Consider the following 24,911-nt stretch of genomic DNA (forward strand, 5'->3'; position numbering starts at 1 on the left):
TATGGCATTTTGGAAAAGAGCTCTTCACGTACAAACACCGTTTCACCAAGGCACAGCGGCCCTTCAGCACATAAGAACAAAAAGAGAAAAAGCACGGACTTACTAGTTACGAAACTTTGATGTGGTTGAACAGGTGAAACAGTCACAAATTCCTCTGCAACTCAAACCTTCTCAGTACGAGTTATGAAGGAAGAGAACAGCATTACAGTTTTCAGCGCGTCCTCCTCTGATTGCTGTGTTGTGACTGGAAAAGTGCGTGCAGGAGCACAAAACGTAGGTTTGTAAAATGTCCTTTTGTAAAATGACATATGATAAAATAAAAATAATTTTAGGGCAAAGCAGGAGGTCGTGCAAGAGGCCGTGGCGTGCAAATAGGGTCCGAGGAAGTAGAGACCGAGGACGGGGTGGTCGCTGGAAAGCCACGCCGATATTGACACGCGTTATATTTCTTTGTTTATCCAAAGACTTTTTGTTCATTACCTTTTCTAATACTGTCTTCTTTTTTTGCCTTGTTTGCCTTGCTAACTGCATATGCTGGTAATGTAAATGGCTCTTTCTCTGCCATTGTTTTGCTATTCCTAGGTTCCTGCCTCTTGAATTCCTCAAATCAAACGTGCGTGCGCAAGTGGGCAGATCCAGTGGCAAAAGGATGGTTGCCATGGTTGCGAGAGAGAGTGACAGTCGCCTAAGCCAATCCTTTGTTTCGTCCCGAATGGAAATAATGAGCTGTGTTTAATGCATATTAAACGGTCTAGAGTCACTTGATTTTTATACTCTTTTTTTCAGAGTACTTACATTTTAATTATGTATTGATATATATAGAAAGTTTAAACAAATTTGGAAAAAAGTTTTTTATAAAATCCTACCTACCCTGCCTTTAAAGGAACACTCCACCGTTTTTTGAAATAGGGCTTATTCACCTTCTTTCCTACATTTAGATAGGTGGGCAAATGCATTTTTGTCTCAGTGCATGCATTGTTTTAGTTTGACAGGGTCGGTGCTAGCTTAGCTTAGCACAATGAATGGAATCCTTTGTTGCCAGCTAGCATGTCCTGAGTAAAAGTAATATAAAAAAACACCTAATTACTTCTTGTGGCCTGCGTATTCACAACAAGTACAAATAGCGATGCAGATTAACACTAGGCGATTTCCTAGGCAGATATTGACTTATATATTAAGGACTATATTAGGGGGAAGCACAGGCGAAGCACTGCTACTTGGGCGTGATATCTCTGCGCCCAAGTAGCAGTGCTTCGCCTGTGCTTCCCCCTAATATACCGTATTTTCTGCACTATAAGGCGCACTTAAAAGCCTTTAATTTTTTTCAAAAAATGACAGTGCGCCTTATAATCCGGAGCGCCTTATATATGGATCTGGCGCCTTATGTTAATGTCTGTAAAACAACCGCTGACTTAAACCTTGTTTATACTTTCGCCTGGCACCGGAGCGCGAGCCTCCGCTGACTGCGCGCGCAACTCCCCAAACAGACGAGGCATTTATACTTGACGCAACTGTTTTGTTTTAGACTGAACACCAGACCATACAACTGATTTAGACGCGCAAACTGGGTGCCGGTGTGATGATGTGATGTACTAATATCCGTCTGCTCGGGCAGATTCGGGTCAAAGTCGTGCATCTTCGGATGCGGAGGCGCGCGCGCTGTTAAGCCGAATCTGCCCGAGCAGATGGATATTAGTTTTTTATTACCTTCGCGCCATAGCTTCGCGCTCATGCGGACGCGTCGAGTATAAACAAGGTTTTACAGCTCAGCCACTTGTTTTTTCATATTTTTTTGCAAGTGGTAGATCTTGGTTTATATTTGGACTTTGGATGTGATCTTATGAAAAGGTTGGTGACCACTGCATAACGCAAACCCAGTCAAACGTTTGACTGCAGTATCTTCTATTCTATGCGCCTTATAATCCGGTGTGCCCTATATATGAAAACAGTTCTAAAATAGGCCATTCATTGAATGTGCGCCTTATAATCCGGTGCGCCTTATAGTACGGAAAATACGGTAGTTCCAAGTCAATATCTGCATAGGAAATCGCCTAGTGTTAATCTGCATCGCTATTTGTACTCGTTGTGAATACGCAGGCCACAAGAAGTAATTAGGTGGGGTTGTTTTTTTTTTTTATATTACTTTTACTCAGGGCATGCTAGCTGGCAACAAAGGATTCCATTCATTATGCTAAGCTAAGCTAGCGCCGACCCTGTCAAACTAAAACAATGCATGCACTGAGACAAAAATGCATTTACCCACCTATCTAAATGTAGGAAAGAAGGTGAATAAGCCCTATTTCAAAAAACGGTGGAGTGTTCCTTTAAGTCCTAGAGATAAAAGGTTGTTCTATTCACAGGAAATTAGTGGTTTGTTAGAAAAGATAAAAAAAGAATGAGGTGTCTTATATTGAGCTTTATGTTTCACTATGCACAGTTGTTTATTGTTCATGACTGTTTACAGTTTATTGTTCTTGAAATGTTCATACAGCTGCAAGACATCAGATTGATGTTGCGCAGACATCATTTTACTAAGATATAATTAATCCGATTAACAAAAGTATTTTCCATAAAATACAGTCACACCATACACACATCTACACATATAACTTTCCTTGATCCATGTTATAGTAACCTATTATGATCATCAATAACAAACCCCACAATTCTCAACTTTTATATAAATACATTTATTAATAATAAGAAAAGAAAACTTTTAGTTAATCATAGTCTATGCAAACAACTCAATACAATTTTGCTTATAACATATAGGCCCAGGTTCACAGACAGAGCTTATTAAGCCAGGATTAGGACTTAGTTCAATTAGAACATTTAATACTGTAAATATGCCTTATAAAAAACATTCAGTGGCACTTACGTATTTTAAGATTTGTCAGTGCAAGTTGCTTTCAGCTAAAACAGCTCAAACATCCATTTTAATCTGGAACTATACTTAAACCTTGTCTGTGAAACTGGGGGATATACACATCATAAAAATAAAAATAATTACAGACTCCTTGGGTCCAAGCGTAGGAAATCCTCTTCTGGATTGGAATTTGCAGCCAGGGCCGGCGCGTGCACTTCTGCCGCTCTAGGCGAAAAACATTTGTGCCGCCCCTAGGGCTGGTCCGAATACCATTTTTTGAGCTTCGAAGCTTCGGTAGTAATGAACATCGAATATTCAAAGCTTCGAGAGGGTGCTGAACATATTCTTCTCTCGAATAAAGGCAGTATTCTCTATGTGTCTTTATGTCCGTTTGCATTTTGATTATTTCGAGAACCGTTCATCCAATCGACTTCACAAGGGAGTGCAGTGTCGCATTTGGTGGTGCAATATAGATGGACACGCGAGACGCGACACGTTCAGAATTAATAAACTTTTAGTAAACTACAGAACAACGCGAGCGGGAAGCGGCGCACCTCACGCGGGCAGGGCTTATAGCTACTTAACGCATGCTGCACTAGTGATATAAAACGCACACACACAGGTCTGTTAAATTAAGCAATACTTTAAGGTATTTTTCTGACTAACAAATTACTGACACAGTAAAGGGTAGATTTAAATTAAGAAAAACTAAATTTAAATAAAGAAAAACAAAATTTAAATAAAGAAAAAACAGAATTTAAAATTTCAGTAAAGAAAAAACGAAATTTAAATAAAGAAAAACAAAATTTAAATAAAGAAAAAACGAAATTTAAAATTTAAATAAAGAAAAAACGAAATTTAAAATTTAAATAAAGAAAAAACGAAATTTAAAATTTAAATAAAGAAAAAACGAAATTTAAATAAAGAAAAAACTAAATTTAAATAAAGAAAAAACAAAATGTAAAATTTAAATAAAGAAAAAACGAAATTTAAATAAAGTAAAACGAAATTTAAATAAAGAAAAACTAAATTTAAATAAAGAAAAACGAAATTAAGTTAAAAACGAGATTAATTTAGATTGATAATAACGGGTAAAAAGGCTAATACATTTTGTTTCTATTGTTATATTTTCCACAATGTCAAAGCAACGCAGCTTAACCCAAAACACAAGCTCAGGCATGCGCTTCTGTCCACACACACTCCGCTGTTCTGCGCTCTATAGCCAGAGAACACTTCCGTTGCAGGAACACTTTAGGCCAAGAGGAAGCAAATATACTATATGCGTATGTGGATGTGATCGGGGAATTTGGCTGTTAAAAGTGTAACATTTAAAGCCACTTAAATTAACGAAATGACTCAAATAAAGATTCGTTCATTTTGATGAACGAGATAGAACAAGAGAGACAGTAAAATGATCCGAACTTCCCATCACTCAGTCATGACTCATGACTCGTGAGAGAAGGGGGCGGGGCGGGGCGGGGCGGCGCAGCAAATCATGTAGCCTATTTTGTGAATTGTTCATTCCCGATTGGCACACATTTTGCCGCCCTTACAAAAGTGCCGCTCTAGGCAATTGCCTAGTTCGCCTATATGGACGCGCCGGCCCTGTTTGCAGCCTTAACAAAAACTTTGAAATAAGGAAATTGGTGATAAAAGTTAAATGTTAAAAAGTTAAATGTATTAAAGAAAAATTATTTGCCATGTTCAACAGTGTTTTGCTCATCTAAATATGAAAACATTCAGTGGAAAAATTATCATTTAAAATTCTACACAGAATTTACCCTGTTGTAACGGTCACCAGCTGGAGTGCCCTTGAGAGCCACCAGATGGCACTCCACACCAGACTGTTATCACTACCTCACAAACTAAATTTCCCATAACTTACTGCCTGGACTCATCATCAGGGTTCGAATTACAGGGGAGCTAAGGGGAGCTCGGCTCCCCTGAAAAGGACCTGGGCACCCCTGAAAGCCTACTTTGAGACATTTAGGGGAAGCTCTAAAACACTGTCCATTTTTTGTGTCGCATATAGATTTTGATTTTCTGTACATTTCTTGTACATTCTGTACAAGGTAAAACTCCTTTTCTCGAGAATATTGAAGCCTTTATTTTAAAACGCATTGCAGCAGCACAAGCGAGAGCGCTGATAGGCTGTGTTGAGGCAACTGCATAAACCAATGGCGAGAAAGCAGAAGCGCGCGATCCAATAGGAGCGCTTGGCGCCCTGCCAGACTCTGCGCGCCAAATAGAAGAGTATAAATACAGAGAAAACTCACCATATGACAGATCTAATCGACTGAAGCGAAAACACCTGACGTGAGAGAAATAGCACGGCAAGGCAACGCAGTACAACGCAGTACTCGTTCCCTTATCTCTAGTCTAAGGGAACCGAGGTTACGTAAGTAACCAAGTAGGCTACGTTCTGTACTGTTTACTGTAAACCTATTGTTTTAAATGCCCGAACATGCACCAAAAGCGTTAAAGTCAGTCAGGGAGGATCGGAAAATAGGGCTCCCCCGAAAGCCACTTTGTAATTCGAACCCTGCACATCATCACTGATTGCATTCACCTGTGTATCATCACCCTGTTAGTCTCAGCCTATTTATACCATGTTCACTCATTCACTCACTGTGAAGTTTTGTATGTTGTTGTACTGCATTTCTGAGTGTTTTCCCTGGTTTCATGTATCTTGGTTTTTGGATTTCTTGCCTGTTCTGTGGATTACTCTTTTGCCTCTGACCACTGCCTGGTTGGTTTGTTTGTTTGTTTGGACGGCCTACCTGTTTTTTGACCTATTGCCTGTATATTGGATTACGTGTCTGGATTGCCCCTTAATTAAAGCTGCATTTGGATCTCAACCTTCGTGTCTCGGAGCAGTTTGTGACACCTGTTAAGGAGTTACTTGAACGTTTGAAACTGGATACGGAAGACTAGCCTGGATTGTGGGGTTGCTAAATAATCTTTGATCCATCTTTTCTTTGAATGTGTTTATTCAGTATTTTTTTGGTTGAATGTCTCTAACTTCATTTCTAACATTAATACAAATTGATCTGTATAATGTCTTTTTTTTTTTTTTTGTACAGGATTCCATTGATTCCAAAAGTACAACTTTTTATTTTGCTTGGAAAATAACACACTCATGTGAAGAAATGGGCTGAAGCTAAGCCAAATTGTGGACATTTTATAAAAGAAATGAAACAAGATGGCACTACGTTAGATAATACTACAAGCAAAAAAGCTAGTGTTGTTAACTTGTGATATTTTACACCTGGCATAAATTGTTTTCCCCTTTACACTCCTCAAATATGTTTATGAGAATCTTCATGTTTTGTAAAAATACTGACCAAAGTAAGGCAAAAATATGATGTTTAATTATCAGAGGCCCAGATGATTGGTAATATTGTAAAGCTGGTATAATACAATACGAGCAGGAGGAGAGGAGTGTGAGTTTATGTGTGGATGTTTTGCTAAGAGATATTTGCCTAATTACGTGTATTTATATGGTGCTCTATACAATACAGATTGTTTCACAGTAATAAAATGCCAATGTTGCAAAGGTTCAGCAATTATGAAAAAAAAGTAAAGTTAAGCTATAAAGCAAGTAAAGTCATATCTCACGGTCAATGACTGTCACAATCCTCTTCAAGCCTTTTATAACAAAACTCCCCCCACTGCCTGTAGGAGGAGCACACACTAACTAAACTACCTACTTATCATGTTCAGTTTAAAGAAACAAAAAGTTTTTATTTTGCTTCTACAAAGTGATATTAGTTAACATTTGTGCTAATATCTACTCAGTTGGACTGCTCCCTAATGTAAATTACATACATTAGCTTTAATTTGATATCTTCTTGAACAGATTTCCATAAAATACAGTCACACCATACACACATCTACACATATAACTTTCCTTGATCCATGTTATAGTAACCTATTATGATCATCAATAACAAACCCCACAATTCTCAACTTTTATATAAATACATTTATTAATAATAAGAAAAGAAAACTTTTAGTTAATCATAGTCTATGCAAACAACTCAATACACTTTTTTGCTTATAACATATAGGCCCAGGTTCACAGACAGAGCTTATTAAGCCAGGATTAGGACTTAGTTCAATTAGAACATTTAATACTGTAAATCAATCTGACAGAGAACGAGTCATTCCCTCACCTACTTTTGACCATTAAAAGGATCTGCTATCATGAGTTGCTACAGGCACAGTTTATTTACTCTTTCAAATGTTTTTTTTTTTTTTTAATCCAATCTAACTAATACATTTCTCTGGTAGAAAGTGTTTGAGTATAAGAGCTTCCTAGACATTGGACTCTTGACCTTTGCATTGTTTTAGCATCAGGCTCTCCTGATTGAGTCACAGAGGTAAACATATTTCCCCAATGTTTTCATGATATCTGATACCCAGGAGAAAGTCAGATATTTTTCGGTTCCTTGCCACTGTTGCCTTTGGCTTGCTCAGTTGGGGATATTTTGGGGATATTTAATTTTATTCTATCAATCAATAAATTCCACTAGAAACAAACTTTGTTGTATTATTTTATTTGAATACTGTGAAGCTGCTTTGATACAATCTGTATTGTGAAAAGCGCTATACAAATATACTTGATTTGATTTTAATTGATTTGATATTGTTGGGAATTCCCAGTCAGTTTCATTTGGAGGGAGAAAAAAATAAAAACACTAAAGATTAACAACGACAATGTGGTTACTCATTCTGGGAAGACTCCAAGTTCTTGTATTTGCTAACACATGTTGCAGTTGCTTATTTTGAAGGTGAAACCAAGAGTTAAACTGCACATAGCTATTTGCTGTGACAATAAAAGTGGATGTAAGTCAGCCTCAGGGAATAACCAGAGATAAACTGAGAGACAAGGGAAATCCCCTAACTTACTCTAGACCAATTAGTTTTAAGAGGCCGGACCTGAAGGAGTGTCTAAGAAATACAGAAAGAATAACAGGAAGCTACAAACTGTATACAACTCAGATCGAGCTGCTGAAGTTAAGTAAAGCAAAAGGGTAAGTGACATTCTTTATTCAATGGGTTACATGGGTATTGATAATACAACTGACAAACAAAGTAGGTATTGCTACAGCTTAAAATGACTTTGTTCATGAACTAAACCCAGTAAAGTTAAAGACCAGAGGAGTTTGAATTGGGGCTGATATTTTAGCTGGACACAAACAAAGCTTACAGCATTTTTGTCTCATTTGGTGTGTTTGAGGCATTTGTGGTGAACGTGTATGTGTGCATTATGTAAGTGTGGATGTCTGGATGTGTTGAAAGATGTAGGTTTTATTGTAATGTTTAAATATGTACACAAGTCAGTACATTCTGTGGCTTTTGTTTGTTTCTCTTTCTAAATGAGTGTGTGTTTGTTAATAATACGACATGATAAATAATTTTACAGAAACTTCGCTAAACAGAAAAGGAAAAGCTGCTCATCTGGTATTGTGTACTGTAGAATTACTGGAATATTTCTCAACCCATCTTGGACTTTTACTTCTAGTACACTGCAATAGCTTGAAGGATGTTAAATGTGTGTATCTGTTGTACAGCTGTATTCTCCAGTGATCATGGATGAACCAGTCTGCTTGATTGACACTGGGTCAGAAGGGAAGCTGTGTGTGCAGGAGTCAGCACTACAGATCCTGCAGCAGATCCAGGAGCCAGTGGTGGTGGTGGCCGTGGTGGGTCTCTACCGCACCGGGAAGTCCTATCTGATGAATCGCCTCGCAGGGAAACAAACAGGTTAGAACTATACAGTGCTGAGAGCATCCAGAAGCTCAAGAGAAACATTGTGCAGTTACATGCATACAAGTCTTTGTTTTTTATCAGGATTTGCGTTGGGCAGCACCATCGAGTCCAAGACGAAGGGCATCTGGATGTGGTGTGTGTCTCACCCCACAAAAGCAGGAACCACTCTGGTGCTGCTGGACACTGAGGGACTCGGAGACGTGGACAAGGTGACTGCCAAACTAGGTTCATCATGTAGTATCTGTCTATTGTAGCAAATTAGCTCAAAAGGGAAATATTAATAATAAATATGTATAATTTATGATTAATTACCAATATTTGGGTCAGTTAATCAGATAAACTTGATGTAGCTACAGTAATATTACAAAACACTCAGTTTCAATCAATCTCATGTTAATCTTGAGTACCTATAGAGTAGTATTGCATCCTTCATATCTCCAAAAAGTCTTTAGTTTTATTATATTTATATAAGAAAGATAGGCTGTACCGAGTGTTTTTCCGGAAAAAAACGAGCGGCTGGAGGCGTGCCGTGTGGGCGGTGCTTACACGCCGATAGCTAATAACACACAGACATTTGAAGCAGTTTTACTCACCGCCCGGATTTCCAACGCACGACCGTGAACCTTTATCGTTGGGACTGCTCCATCCTTAAGCATTAGATGATCTGCAAATCCGGCGTCGAACTGGGTCGTCGAAATGCAGGGAATAAACAAAGTCCTGTGACTGCAGCGAGCACAGCGCTTTGATGTGCGTACTGTTTTCGCTCTCTCGCTCTGGTCTATGGGTGTGCGCGCGCCCCGTATAAGGAAATTCCGCCCCATCTGACGTCACACATGCCCATACTCGGACAAAGTTTCAAAAATTAAGTTGTACGTTTGATAGAGTATTTCTGTGCCAAAAATACTCCTTCCAGTTTGTCACAAGTTTCGGAAAGTTTTTTTCATGTTTAGCATGGGAATCCAACTCTTTAACAGTGTAAAAAAAACTCAGTATGCATGAAATAGCATTTCACCCCCCTCCCCCCCTTTAATTAATTAATTAATTAATTAATTCATATATAAATTTCCGAGGTTGGGAAATAATTGTCTTACTGTACAGTACTACACAGAACATGTAGTCAGAATCTGGAATAATTCAATTGACTGTTTGCAAGGCAGATAATCAGAACCAAATATGTATTGTGCACACATTTTATACTAAATAACAAACACCACTAATCTAAACACACATACACACAATCACACATACATGGCTAAAATGGTAAGTGACGGAATGAAACCTGAAACAGGAAATTAAACTATGGAAAAGATCCATTTAAGGTGAGACACTACAGGTGAACAGGGTAAAATTTTTAACTAGCAGATATCACCATGAAACTTTCCCAGTTGATTACCTACATTAAGATGAGAAAAAAATGTATTACAAGTTTTCTGTAATTTAATGTTTAAATATGCAAATTAGGCAATATCTAATTAAATATGCGCTAATTTGTATATATTTTAAAAAATGAAATCTGAGTATTGAATAAAGCCAGATTAAAAATTATTATTTCATTGTGTTCACATATTAGATGGGGAAATAATTACAGAGGTATTTATGGATATCTACTTTTGTTATCCTGTAAATCAGAATATACTGTCAATAGCCTTAAAAAAATGATTTTTGCCATGTTTTTTGGAATAAAATGTTATATAAATCAGGCTAGGAATAATATATTTACAAATCCCTCTGTAAATGTCTTCATAATTTAACTAGGTACAAGACTGGAAAGTTTGGTGTATATAGGTGCTACTGAAGTGGAAATTTCGGACTTGGAGTATGAGAGAAAGGTCATTTTGAGAAAACGGGCTTTAAAGATTTATCATCAGCCAATGAGATTGCGCATTCAGCCCTTTTACTTTTGCGATTGGTTGCTGATAAAAAGGAAATGACCATATTTGGATCCGACAGCATTGTACAGTGAAGAGAGAGAGCTTTCCAGCCGTGCCTGTGTTGACAGAGAACAGACAGAGATCGCGGATCGGCGGGATGATTTACAACGACAACTTTTGTTGAATTTACGCAAAATCTGCAGAAGCAAACAGACAAAGTGTAGTAAAATAAAGACCTAAATGTGTATTTCGGACTTTTTTTTACCACAGTCTGAAAGAAGACATGTTATTGAAGACAAATATCCAAAAATCTCAAAATTGACCAGTAAAAAAAACAAACAATGTTTTTGCCTGCCGTGTCTCGCCTTAACTATGAAAAGAACCATCATCTTTCTTCTTTCAAAGCACCACATTAAGAGGCGTCTACCGCTTATTATTAAACCCCTGTTTAAAATGTGCGATACTTGCATCTCCCTTGCAGTGGAAGCAGTGTGTGACGTCTGAAGAAGATCTCATTGGTTCTGTGACTCGATTGTTGGAGTAGCGATTGACGTCTTCTGCATTGAATAGTTAAATTGTGACAAACTCTCGATGTTGTCCTTGATTCTGTTGTGGTTGAGAGAGTTCTCTCTCCTGAATGAGCACATGGCTGGTTGTGAGTCAAGGCCTGGTGCCCTGGTTCATTTATAGATCAGTTTGTCAATAAATTAATGCGGGAAAATCTGTTTTAAGGGCTGTAGGTCTGTCCTATGGCATCTGCTTTTCCACGTGATATTTTTAACCCTCTGGGGTCTAAGGTGTTTTTGGGGTCCTTGAGATGTTCTGACATGCCCTGACATTTGTGCTTTTTTCAGTTGCTTATAAACATATTAATGGCAAAGGTATAATTACACTATTTAGCACAAATAGGGCTACCATAATATGTGAGCAACATGTATGTACATGTTTGTATTTTTGAGAAAATAATGTTTATGCATGGTATGCAAAAACTAAAAATGAAAATTTCTGAAATAAGGATACAAAACACATACTAAATATGTGTCAATAAGACTTCTGAATAATCAGGGTATCCGCGGGGTCTTGAAAAGTATTAAAAGGTGATAAATCAATTTTGGGAAAATTAAGACCCTTAAAAAGTATTAAAAAGTCTTATCACGGCTTTATAAAGTCTTACATTTTGAAAGTATTTTTTCTGAATTAGCTGTCCAAAAGTTTGAATCCCAAAAACATCGTAAAAGTGTGTGAATTTAGTCATTTTTTTAAAAAAACGAACAGGTACATAAAAAACTAGGCTATTGTGGGTGTGTTCGTAAATTGCCTCTGAGAGCACCAGAGCGAGCACCGACGTCCCGGGGCTATTGTGTTTTCCAGTCGGGCTACCAAAATGCATAACCGGCGGGCTGTCTGAAATAGTGTTCGCTTCAGTCTTGTTATAATCAGATTCAGCGCGTTCTTCATCTTCAATCCGAAGCGGCGCCGAGCACGTCAGAAACAGAGAGGACAGGGTGTGTGTGTGTTCATCTGAGTCTCATTGGTCTGCGGTGCTCGTCAATGTCAGAATATTGAGATGACCAATCAAATCAAAGTAGGCGGGCTTAATGTTCACAAGAAGCTGCTGAGCGCGAATTTGAGCAGAGCGACTCGACGCTTCAGTTTACGGTCAAGTGCGAGATAAAATGTAAGTAGCTAAACTAAACATTTCATATTTGACAGCTTTTTTAGGTCATAAATGTGAAACAAATGACAAAAATAATCAGGCAAATGAATATACTTTTGTTGAATTTCGCCATTTGGAACTGAAAATAGGCCTATGTAATGTGACTAATAATTAGTTTACTGTCATTGTGAGGGGACATTAGCATTAACAAAGCCGTTTTCATCATAGGCACAAGATTAATAATGAATGTGTACATGTTGAGAATTAAAATACAATTTGTAGCCTTCAGTAAATTAAAAAAGTTCAGCTTTAGGTAGGGAGAAGAGATGGCAAGATGAGGAGACTGAGAGAAAAAGAAAGTGATGTATAAGAAGTGAGAGCAGGTAACTTATCATCTACTGCCTGCTGACATGGTTTTAAAGCTATTTCTTATCCTTTTTTGGCCTTCAAACGTCTTGAAATGGACATATCAGAGAAATAAAAAATTTAAACCCCCTAATAACCTTAAATGTAGGACCTCTTTGATTATAAAGCCCTGTCTATGGCCCTGTTTTAGAAATAAGATCAATAATGAATGTGTACATATTGTGAATGAATTCAATAAACTTAGTTAGGCTACCTAGCTTTCCTAGTAGCTTTCAGTAAATTAATCTGAGAAAATGATTCATAAATCAACCTATCAGTTGACCCTTTGTTTACTTTTTTCACTGACAGACAAAAATGAAAAGCCTCTATCGGTCAAAGCTCAGCTTTAGGAGGGGAAGAGACAGAGCAAGAGAAAAACAAAGAGAATAGGAGTGTGATGCTGATGAGGAGAGAAAAATCAGCTGCCCACTTATATGGTTTTAAAGCTATTGTTATTCAATTTTTTTGGCCTTCAAAACATCTTAAAATGCACATATGTAGATCAGAGAAATCAAAATTTTCTCAGGGATGCCCCCGAACCCCCCTAACTAGCCTACCTCACATTCGGGACCTCAGTGATGAAAAAACCCTGCCATCTGCATGTGAATGAAACAAGTTAATAGTGAGCATTAAACCCTAAACTAAAGAGTTACTTATTATTTATTTTTTTATCATACCCTCATTGAGGGCTGAGCCACCGACACAGACTGATTCATGTTCCATACTGGTCACACATTTCAGTTCAGTTAGAATCAGATGCATATTTGTTGATATTTGTGTTTTGAAAAAGTTTTTGATTCATTGTGTTGACTCCTAACCAATATTCTACATTAAAAATTTAGTCTTTTTATATGGGCTAGTAAAATTCATTTCGGGCTACCAAAAGAGTGCCTGCCCAAAGGGCTACCAGCGATTTTGAAATTTTGCGAGCCCTCTCGCGGTCCCAGTGCGTATTACGTAGTGCGTATAGTCTTTATCACAAACTAAAACTGTTAAGTTAAAAGTATCACTGATGTAAATGGTTACAGCTTGAAGTGGCGGTGAGGTATTAAAAAATATTGAGAAGGTCTTGAAAAAGTCTTGAAAAGGTATTAAAATTAACTTCAAGATTCCTGCATATACCCTGATAATGCATTTTGTCGCCTAGAGTTTTTTTCTTCAAAATGATGTGAAAATCATCCTGCCTAATCGTTCACATAAAAAAATGTGACCCGTCACGGAAACCAGGGACTCAAGTTGGCAGCACAACTTTCGAGCAAAATGAGAAAGAAGCGTTTTTTGTCAAAATTGGTGATTTTCGTTTTTTTGCAGAATCTGTTAGTTGAGATCACGAAGAAGCCTCTCCATGTTTGAGATAGCAGTATTGGTATATTTAAAAGCGTACATTTTGATGTTGAAATCGGCTTGTTTTTCGGAGATTCTAGCACGCAGTAGGGGCGTGTCATTGTCGGTGTGTATTTCCATACTGAATAAGCCGGCGTGGCTACTTATTATGCAGCGCTCTGGCCGGCTCTATCTGATTTCAAAATTCAATGAAGATGGACGCCAATAACATAATGATGTCCAGCAATCGATTTAAATAGTAGCTTACATAGGGTTTAATTTGTCGTTTAATTAGATGTAGCCTGATACAGATCTAATGTAGATCCGACTATATGATTAAATTGTGTATTTTACTGTAAAAACTAGGGGTGACCCCGAATAGTCGAAGATTCGATGCTTCGATAGGAGGAGCCTGATTCGACTACCGATCTCACGGTCGAATCTTCGCAGAGGTGTTATGAAACGAGGATCATGCTACTTTGGCTATATGAGGGCGCTCAATGTCTGATTTCACATAGAACTAGCTTTTATGTCAATACGTTAATATTCAGCCTATTATGATAATGCTGTAGGCCTATATAAAAATGTGCAAAGAAAGAAGCTTTTAATAAATATTTTTTTAACGTGCGTGAATAAATCTAAACACTCCGTGACAGATTTAAGTTTCACTTTCAATCCGTGACCGACAGAGGAGCGTCTTCGCGGCAAGGATTTAAATCTTTAACAATGTCTGGGATAAGAAAATCTAAAGTGTGGATGTACACCATCAGAAAGGATATTCTCCAAGGCTGGATTTAGCATCAGGAAAACCATGATCGCACTTCTGCCGGCCAACGTTAACATGTTTCACGCGTCTATAGACTGGGTTTCACGTTAGAATGTATTTTATCCGCGCGCACAATTTGAAAAGACTCCAACGGACACAGACAGAGTGAAAGACTGGATTTGTTCTCTCAATCAGGTACAAGTGATTTAAAAACTTTTCAGCCGGTTCTAATTTGATTTTTGGATGCTGTGAACATTTTTAGCTAAAAAGACTGCCTCTCCAGTTTAGCATTTATTGTTGTTTCTGCAGTTAAAAAGACAAAGTTGAAAATTCTGGCTACTATCGTTATTTTAATAATTTCTTTATTTTTATTTTATTTATTGATCTGTCAGGGTTATCTAATCTAACTATTTGTGGCTTGTGTTCTGAATATATGTTCCCCTGCACTTCAGGCTTTTTGCACACATTTGCTCCTCATCCTGTGACTTGATTCTGATTTATTTCGTTTTTTATTTTTATTTATTAGAAAGGTATATTCTGTTCTAATTTAATTTAGTAAATTAATTGTTTATTTTTTCGGTGCATCGATGTTGTGCTGTAGGCTGGCCTGCTCGCACAGGTAATTTAGCCGATTTAATTTGATTTGCATGTGAAATGCAAATCTGCAGTGTGGCCTTTCTGGAGTTATTTGTGTTATTTCTTAGTTTTATTGATCAAAAATGTTTTTATACTGTATAATTTATTTTGTACATCGCGGCTTTAAAACGTTAAAGCCCCGCCCCCAGCCCCACCCCCATACACATGATTCAACTATTAGTCGACTATAGGCAAGACATGACCATTCTGATTCAACTATGAAAATCCATAGTCGGGGACAGCCCTAGTAAAAACTTTATAATCTATCCGATTTTGTAGTCGATTTTTACTCATATCAGTATAGCAATAGAGTTTGGTAAAAGCTGTTCATTCATTCATACACAGAAACGCGATTTATATTTAAACAGTCTTTTTGCGTACAGACACTTGTGATTAGAACTGACCTATTCCTCAGCCGGATTAATTGCTCCTCGAAATGAAACTTCCAGCACTTCTGAGGTAAATTTTCCAGGATTATTATCAAGATAGTATTAATCCTCACAGCGTTGTAAAGTACATGAGTCTGAAAGTGAACTCGCGGTGTGTGTTATCCAGCTGATGTGGGCGTTTCACAGGTTTGTTTGGATCGCCTCACATTTGCGTTTGAATAGCGCGCGCTCTCCGTGGGCGGAGTCACATTAAAACTTGAGCTGAGATGAGAACGACTGACATCTCTCTCTTTTCATACATATTACATAAACTGTGAATATTTATTTTTTATAAAGAAGAGAATTCAAGCTTCATGCCTGTGTGTCTGTATGCCTGTTTGACTGAATATTCGCTGAGTTACAGTTCATTTTCGGTTGCGTTTCAGAATTGACTTCACTGACAGAGAGTAGGCAGAACTCGCATCATGTTTATTTTTCTTTATTTTTTCAAAAAGCACAACACTATGTTTTTATTGTGAGTATACACAAAAATAATACACACTTAACAGGATCGATTGATGTGTGAAATTTGTTTGTAAAATCAAAGTCAACAGAGTATTTTTTAATCTCTTTTGAACTGATAAGAAAAAAAGCGAGCTGGCATCGCCGGCGATACCGCCGACCCCAGGGGGTTAACAGCAATAAACCCTCTTATCAGTTCATGGTAGTCACTGAGGCTTGCCCTAGTTGGGGAGGTGGATCTATAGACCCTAGAGCAGGGGTCCGCAAGTAACTTTGGCCGTGTGCCAATATTTTTTTTAGCCAGTGGATGGCGGGCCAGCTATTCGGAGTAGGCCTATGGATACAAATTAAATACTCTTAATGAACTCAATCATGCAATCATGCCTCATTCGCCCACAGTCCGACTTTTGAACTTCTATTCAGCAACCGCTTAAAATACACTCTGTGTTCACCCGCTTTATTTCCTGACCTGACGGGTCCGCAAAATTTAAATCTCGTTTCCAGAATCTCACAATTAAATGTCTCTAATGAAAAGTGAGAGATTAAGTAGCCTATAACAAATATTACAGGCCAGTTTTGACCCACGGGCCGATATATATCAATATCTTCAGGATCTTAAATATCATATTGTACACCAATCTCACAATCACACATTAATCTTAAGAGCACCATTCAATAGAATGTCAGGCATTGTGTCTCTATTATGGTCTCATGTCAAATCACCACATCCTATTTATCTCAGGGGGACTCAAAGCATGACACCAAGATCTTTTCTCTGGCCGTCCTTCTGAGTAGCACTCTAGTGCTGAACAGCCGAGGAACTATCGACAACCGGGCCGTAGAGGAAATGCAGTATCCTTCTGATCATATTTTGAATTTCATTGTAAATTTGCCCTCCTAATGCAGGATCTTAAAATATATTGTTGTTGTGTATGACTGTCAATATCATAATATTCCTCACTGATAAAAATAATTTCCTGGATTTTTGATGCAAAAATGGTGCATGTATATTTTAAATAATTAATTACAACAACAAAGTAATTTGATGTAAAATGAATAGATGTATACATTAATATATTAATTTTGATATATACATAAATATGAGTTGGATAATAATGACCATGCATCTACTATGTTGCCAGGATTAAGCAACAAGTGTAGTCACAATTCCTCTGTTTAATTTTAGAGCTTGCAGATTATATTTCAAAAAGATTTTCATGCATTTAAATTATAAAGACTCAATATCATTATGGCCTTCATATTATGTATTTTGGAATTTGGCCATTGGTTAGATTTTGGTAAATAACAACTGATTTTATATATGGTCCCTGGCTCATAGTGAGTCTATCTAATCAGTTCTTTAACTCACAGTAAACATATATGTGACTGAGCTAACAGAGTACATCAAGATCAAATCACCTGATGAAGTTGTAGAGGATTCAGAGTTTGTGAAGTTCTTCCCTAGTTTCATCTGGGCTGTGAGGGACTTCACTCTGCAGCTAAAAATCAATGGCCAAGACGCAACAGAGGATGAATATCTAGAGTTTGCTCTGAAGCTCAAACTAGGTAATATTTAAAGCCTGAAAGTTTTTTTTAATTACCTGCATTATCAGATTGTGTAGTTAATGTATGGATATGTGGAACTGTTCCAATAACAGATTTTAGCTTCCTGTGTTTATCTACAGTCATTTGGTCATTATCATTTTTTTTTGTAGATAAATTGGAGGCTTACAGTTTCTTTGATTTTAAAGAATTAATTTTGTACACTGTGTATCATTTGACTAAAGGAAAGCTTTGTGTTGTTTTTTTGAAGGTAACTCGAGTCAAGTGAATAATTACAACCTTCCAAGAGAGTGCATTCGTAAATATTTCCCTTCACGGAAATGTTTCACCTTCCCATTCCCAACCAATCCAGACAATGTCTCTTATCTGGAGACACTGGACCCAGCTGAGATTTCAAAACAATTCTTGGAGGTCACTGATCGTTTCTGCCAGTTTATCTTTGACCAGAGCCAAGTGAAAAATCTGAAAGATGGACACACGGTCACTGGAAGAGGTAAATCAGGAAGCCTCAATGTTATGGATTGCCATTTTTTTATGGTGGGCAGTGTTTCCTATTTTTGCACATTTTATTCACCAACATCTTTGTGACATGATGCTTGAAAGATCAAAAACAGCTTCAGAAATTAAACTCTAAGTAGCCAGTGTGCATTTATTGTGACCTTTTTTAATTCTTTGTGTTTGACCCCTCTGCCTCCCTAAAGTTTTGGGTCATCTTGTGAAAACGTATGTGGACACCATCTCCAGTGGGGCTGTGCCGTGTCTGGAGAATGCTGTGATCGCCATGTCAATGATTGAGAATGAGGCTGCAGTGAAGGAGGGGCTTGAGGTTTACCAGAGTGGAATGGAGAAGCTGAAGGACTCCTTCCCTGTGGAACTGAATGAAATCACCCTGGAACACCAGTGTTTCAGCCTCATGGCCACACAAACCTTCATGAAACGCTGCTTCAGGGACCATGATGGGAAGTACTTGACATCTTTAGAGGTAGGTGGGAGTTGCCATACCAAATTATACCATGGTCTGTCTGAATACTCAGTCTGATTGGCTGGAAGGTGTGTAATAAAATCGTTTATTGCACAGGTAGTTCCAAGTCTACGAATCACCGTTCTATATTAATATACTGTTTTCATTGAAGCACACACACACACACACGCATACGTCACTCTGAGATCATGCTGCATACAAACATAAACATTCGGGATCACAGAAACTTGTATTAATAAAATAGGTTTACTATTGAATTGCTACATAATATTTCTCAATAACTAGGGGATAAAATCACTGGTTTTGAAGTAATTAAACAGGTACGCACCCCCAACCCCCCCCAAGCTTCCGATTCTGATGTGTCCTTTATAAAGTAAAGTCACAAACAATGTGTTTGACTTGATTGTCCTTGTTATCTGTCTGTTATGTGCTTGTAGTTTTGTAGGATGGGTAGATATCTTTATCTGGACAAAGTTGTTCCAAGCAGTGTCCAATTTTTCCTATTAATCCCTTTCAAAGGAAAAATAGAAATTTCCATCCATCCATTTTCCAAACCGCTTGAACTATGTAGGGTTGCAGGGATGCTGGAGTCTAACCCTGATGGATGGCCAGTCTATCACAGGGCTAAATATAATTTTATTTTATTGTTTAATTTATAAACATCTAAATCTTACCTAGAAAACAGTGGCTCAGGGGGTAGAGAAATTCACTGATAATCAAAAGGTTCCTGGTTCAAACCCTGGTGCATCCTGGCTATATATATATCAAGTGTCCTTGGGCAAGACACTGAATACCTACTTGTTCCCAGTGGATAGGATAGGACACCTGGCATGGTAGCTTCCACCACTGGTAGGTAGATATGACTTGTAAGTTGCTTTGGATAAAAGCATCTGTTGAATGATTAGATGGATAATGTGCAAAATAACCCAAATAATGAGCATTAAGTATCCTTCCTGTTTTTCTGTCTGCTGTGTTAGGAAGCCATCAATCGTCAGTTTGATGCGTATCTCTGGGACAATGAGAAGACTTCTGAGGCAAAATGTGAAAGTCTTATGTCAGTTCTCTCTGACCCAATGACAGAAAGAATCAATCAAGGATTTTATGCCAAAGCTGGTGGTTACGATCTCTTCTGCCAGGACCTGGAGGACATTGTGTATCAGTACAATACACTGGCCTGCAAAGAAGTCAAGGTCTTAAATGTTAAATCATACAAATTATGACAATCGTATATTCAATATTATTTAATATTAGTTAAAATGCAGCAAAGCCATAATTATGCAATAACAATATTGTGGTATATATTTTGAATGTAAAGTGATATTATATTTTTAACACCACTTTTACTCTTCCCTTGTGTGTCCTCATAGATTGCTGAGGTGTTGGAGAAGTTTCTACAGGAAAAGGTTGCAGTGACCACAGCCATTCTGCAAGCTGATGATAAACTAACTGAAAATGAAAGAAGGATTTGTGGTAAAAGCTTTGTGTTTTCAACATAGTAGACACACATGATGTGGTGAATAGCACCATCCCAGTTGTACAGTTGTCGTTTTCTTCAATAAAAAATGCTAGTCAATGGCCAAGAGAATCTGAGGCAATCTCGTTCCATATCCACAATGTTTTGAGTTCTGCAGTTTTCAGTGTACTCATTGTAAACATGTGGGATGACACTGTAGAGTTTATCTATGTTAGAATGTCTCCATGATTGGACTCTTGTCTCTTCATCATCTTTAATTCACCTGTTTCCTTAAACTCCTCCTTCCTTCTTTTTTGGCTCCCAGAGGAGAGAGAAAGGGCAGTCCTTCTGGAACAGGAAATTATAGCCCAGGAAGAGAGGCAGCATCAACTGGAGGAGAAGATGGAGACTGAACAACAGAATAATGAAGAGAGGGTGAGACAGGTTATTGAAAGGATGGAAGAGGAAATGTCCTGCCAACAACAGGAGACAAAGCGTGCAATGGAGAGTAAGCTGAGGGAACAGTCTGCCCTGATGGAGAAGGGCTTTCAGGAGAAAGCTGACAGGATGACCTGGGAGATAAATGAGTTGAAGAGAAAGAATGCAGAGGTAGAGGAGAGTGCATCGAGAAAGTATGCACAGATGATATCAGATCAGCAGCGAAGAAATGAACAGAACATGGAAGTACTGAGGCAGCAGCACAGACAGCAGATGCAAGCAATAAATAGCAGACCAAGACCCGCATCTCGATCCTCCTGTTCTATACAGTGAAATGTGTTGAAAGATGTAGATCACTGCTTTTACAGATTTCTCAATTTGTAATTACTATAGTCTCAATGCATTTGATGTGACTTTTTGTTGTTTTAAAATCATAGTTACAAACTTTTATATGTTATATCACAGCTGTTTCAAATCCTGCGTTTTGTCAATTTAATATGGTAATGTTTGGTAGCTGATCATCTAGTTATGTAAATTACATGTTAGGCTGATTTTGGAATTTAGAATCTGACAGAAACATATCTGATAGCATTAGCATTGTAGCCACTGTCTAAATGATTAAGTTTGGCTTGATAAGTATTCGATGTATTATATTTAATTTAGCAGTGAAAACTTCATAGGCTGAATGTCTCAGATCCTCGCTAAAGTAAAAATTGAAGCCTTGGCCAGCTGCAGCCAACCTGGTTCCTGGATCAGTGAATCACAGCAGTTGTTTGAGTGAATGTTGCCTAGATCTTCATGTTCTGTAAACATTGGATTAGGCTGACCATAGGAAGGCAACATGATGTTTATAATAGGTCGTATAATACAATAGAAGTAGGAGGAGTGGACATTTCTATGAGTATCTTAGTGTGGATATTTGAGAAGGGTCTGGCTGCAGACTTGCACTTGCACTCTTAGACACCTGTGCATTAGATTTATTGACGCTTTAAAGTACTTAAGTGCTAAAACACCACCAAAAGTAATTTTTTGCAGCTTGTGTTCATCAAAATATTATCTATCCATCCATCCATCCATCTTCTTCTGATTATCCGGGGCCGGGTCGCGGGGGCAGCAGTCTAAGCAAAGATGCCCAGACTTCCCTCTCCCTAGAGACTTCCTCCAGCTCTTCCGGGGGGACACCGAGGCGTTCCCAGGCCAGCTGGGAGACATAGTCCCTCCAGCATGTCCTAGGTCTTCCCCGGGGTCTCCTCCCGGTGGGACGCGCCCGGAACACTTCCTTGGGAAGGCGTCCAGGAGGCATCCGGAACAGATGCCCGAGCCACCTCAGCTGACCCCTCTCGATGTGGAGGAGCAGCGGCTCTACTCCGAGCTCCTCCCGAGTGACCGAGCTTCTCACCCTATCTCTAAGGGATCGCCCAGCCACCCTGCAGAGAAAGCTCATTTCGGCCGCCTGTATCAGGGATCTTTTCCTTTCGGTCATGACCCACAGCTCATTACCATAGGTGAGAGTAGGAATGTAGATTGACTGGTAAATCGAGAGCCTCACCTTGCGGCTCAGCTCCTTCTTCACCACGACAGACCGGTACAGGGACCGCATTACTGCAGAAGCTGCACCGATCCGTCTGTCAATCTCCCGTCCCATCCTTCGATCACTCGTGAACAAGACCCCAAGATACTTGAACTCCTCCACTTGAGGCAGGAGCTCTCCACCAACTTGAAGTGGGCAAGCCACCCTTTTCCGACTGAGAACCATGGCCACGGATTTGGAGGCGCTGATTCTCATCCCAGCCGCTTCACACTCGGCTGCAAACCGTTCCAGTGCATGCCGAAGGTCCTGGTCTGATGACAACATCATCCGCAAAGAGCAGAGATGAAATCGCGTGGTCTCACCCTGACACCCTCCGGCCCCTGGCTGCGCCTAGAAATTCTGTCCATAAAAATTATGAACAGAACCGGCAACAAAGGGCAGCCCTGCCGGAGTCCAACATGCACTGGGAACAAGTCTGACTTACTGCCGGCAATGTGAACCAAGCTTCTGCTCCGGTCGTACAGGGACCGGATAGCCCTTAGCAAAGGGCCCCGGACCCCATACTCTTGGAGCACCATCCACAGGCCGCCGCGAGGGACACAGTCGAATGCCTTTTCCAAATCCACAAAGCACATGTGGATTGGTTAGGCAAACTCCCATGAACCCTCCAGCACCCTGGAGAGGGCATAGAGCTGGTCCAATGTTCCACGGCCGGGACGAAAACCACACTGTTCCTCCTGAATCCGAGGTTCTACTATCGGCCGTATTCTCCTCTCCAGTACCCTGGCATAGACTTTCCCGGGAAGGCTGAGAAGTGTGATCCCTGAAATATTATGTTATATTATTTATTTAGCATTCAAGTAAGCAAATACTATTTTAAAATAACAGCAAAGGATACAAGGGAATTATCAGGTCTACACAATTTAAAAAAAACAATAACAAAAAACATTAAGCTCATGCTAGTTTTTACATTTTTATTGTAAATGTTAATTTACATCTATTAATTGTTTTGTATTACTGAGTAACATGTACAAATACACAATATACAAATAGTACTATATAAAGATAAACTGGTACCACTTTATTTTACAGTGACAGTGTTACATATGTAACGTACTTAAAATAAATAGATTATGCATAATTACAAGCACTGACTGATCAAAACACCACTTGCTGGCTTATTCAAATGTTCCATCAAGTGATTGTGTGCAATAATACAGAGAACAAGGGAGATACAACTCTAATAAACTGCATGCACAAGAAAAGCACTGTAAATGTGTAAATAGCGTTTCAAGCGTAAGAAAAAAGATTTGCAAAATGTACTGTTTTGTATTGTACTGTAAGCGTAATTCATGGATTGTGAAACTGCAGCTTCACACTAACAAATTTTTTTATGTAAATTGAATTTACATGCTAATAAAATAAATCTGAATATAAATTTAATTTACAATCTTATGTACACTTCCACAAATCTTACCCTGCGCATGCAAATCTTTTTGGCATCATCATCAACTTTTTAGTCGTTATAAAGTGGTTTTCTCAGCACAAATTGTTTCAGAGCAGTACTTTGTAATGTTTATTTGAAGGAAAAATATGTATGTGTTTGCACTCCTATTAGTCTGCTACAATTACTGTAAAATAGTGTAATGCACTACCTTGGAAAATAACTGCTTTTTTTTAAATGACCTTCCCAGTGTTGCTTTATTTATTAATTACATGTTGTATTTTACATTACATTTCAAAAGACGTATTTTGCTAATAACAATGTTTTCACCCCCCAAAATAAAACGGGTATGGTAAACTATACAGTGGTTTCAACGTGTAAGCCATGGCAAGACAGTATAGGCCTACATAAGACAGCTTATATACCACTCTATCAAATAGTTTAGTTTATGTATTCAAGACAGTGAGTGGTTTCATAGTTGGCTAGTTAGGCTGCATTGTTAATGTTAAGCCTAGACTGAGTTGTGCATAAGTAACTTAGATAAACATAATCTTGAACGACATTGAGAGCTGTTCTCAGGCGTCTCACTTGCAGAGGAAACGCAGGTGTCTGAGAGTGCAAGTCTTCAGCCAGACGCTATTGGGATATTTTGCCGCAAGTGATACCTGTCAAATCACATGTATTTATATGGTGCTTTATACAATAGAGATCGTTTTAAAGCAGCTTCACAGTAATAAAATAATGTCAATTTTGCAAAAGTTTAGCAATTAAGAAAAAAGTTAAGATATAAAGTCAAGTCACGTGAGTCACAAAGTCATATGGTGCTGTATGTATATACTGTATAATACTATAATGGAATCCCAAGAGCTCTGGCTTGTTATCACCTGAATTTTTTAGTGATTATAAAATAAAATACATAATCATGGCTCTAACAACCTCTTAGCTCAGCATGTCAGACCATGGGAGTAGTTTGCTATTTCAGAGACTTTAGAATCCAAACCCTTTCCATGTGAATTTTGAAGACACAAGGTGTCATGATTCCTGTCTTGTGTTCCCCTTGGCTTGTGTGGACTTGTTATGTCCTGTTCTGTGCCATGTTTTGTAGTCCTTATTAGTCTTCCCAGGTGTTTCTAATTAGCCACACCCCCTTGTTATCTTGTTTAGCTTGTTTGCCCCTGTGTATTTATAGCCCTTGGTTTCACTTGTTACTTTGTCAGTTGTTGTACATGTAATGGTTGCATCTCTCTGTGATTTCCAAGATTTTGTTCCTTTGTTCTTTGAGTTCTGTGTTACTTTATTAAATCACCCTGT

General features: G+C 38.4%; 1 protein-coding gene across 1 annotated transcript; it reads left to right on the top strand.

The window, feature by feature from the left end:
• The first annotated feature begins 7,749 nt into the window (after positions 1 to 7,749).
• Positions 7,750 to 21,073, top strand: LOC311081738 (guanylate-binding protein 4). Its single transcript, XM_084112367.1, has 10 exons — positions 7,750 to 7,902; positions 8,443 to 8,635; positions 8,723 to 8,850; positions 16,932 to 17,041; positions 17,568 to 17,755; positions 18,003 to 18,245; positions 18,454 to 18,734; positions 19,712 to 19,924; positions 20,102 to 20,204; positions 20,513 to 21,073. The coding sequence occupies exons 2-10, from the start codon at positions 8,461 to 8,463 to the stop codon at positions 20,956 to 20,958; spliced, it is 1,887 nt and encodes a 628-aa protein (XP_083968493.1). The 5' UTR covers positions 7,750 to 7,902; positions 8,443 to 8,460; the 3' UTR covers positions 20,959 to 21,073.
• The last annotated feature ends 3,838 nt before the right edge of the window (positions 21,074 to 24,911 follow it).

The sequence above is a fragment of the Abramis brama genome (assembly GCF_963993115.1).
Source record: "Abramis brama genome assembly, chromosome: 4".
NCBI lineage: Eukaryota > Metazoa > Chordata > Actinopteri > Cypriniformes > Leuciscidae > Abramis > Abramis brama.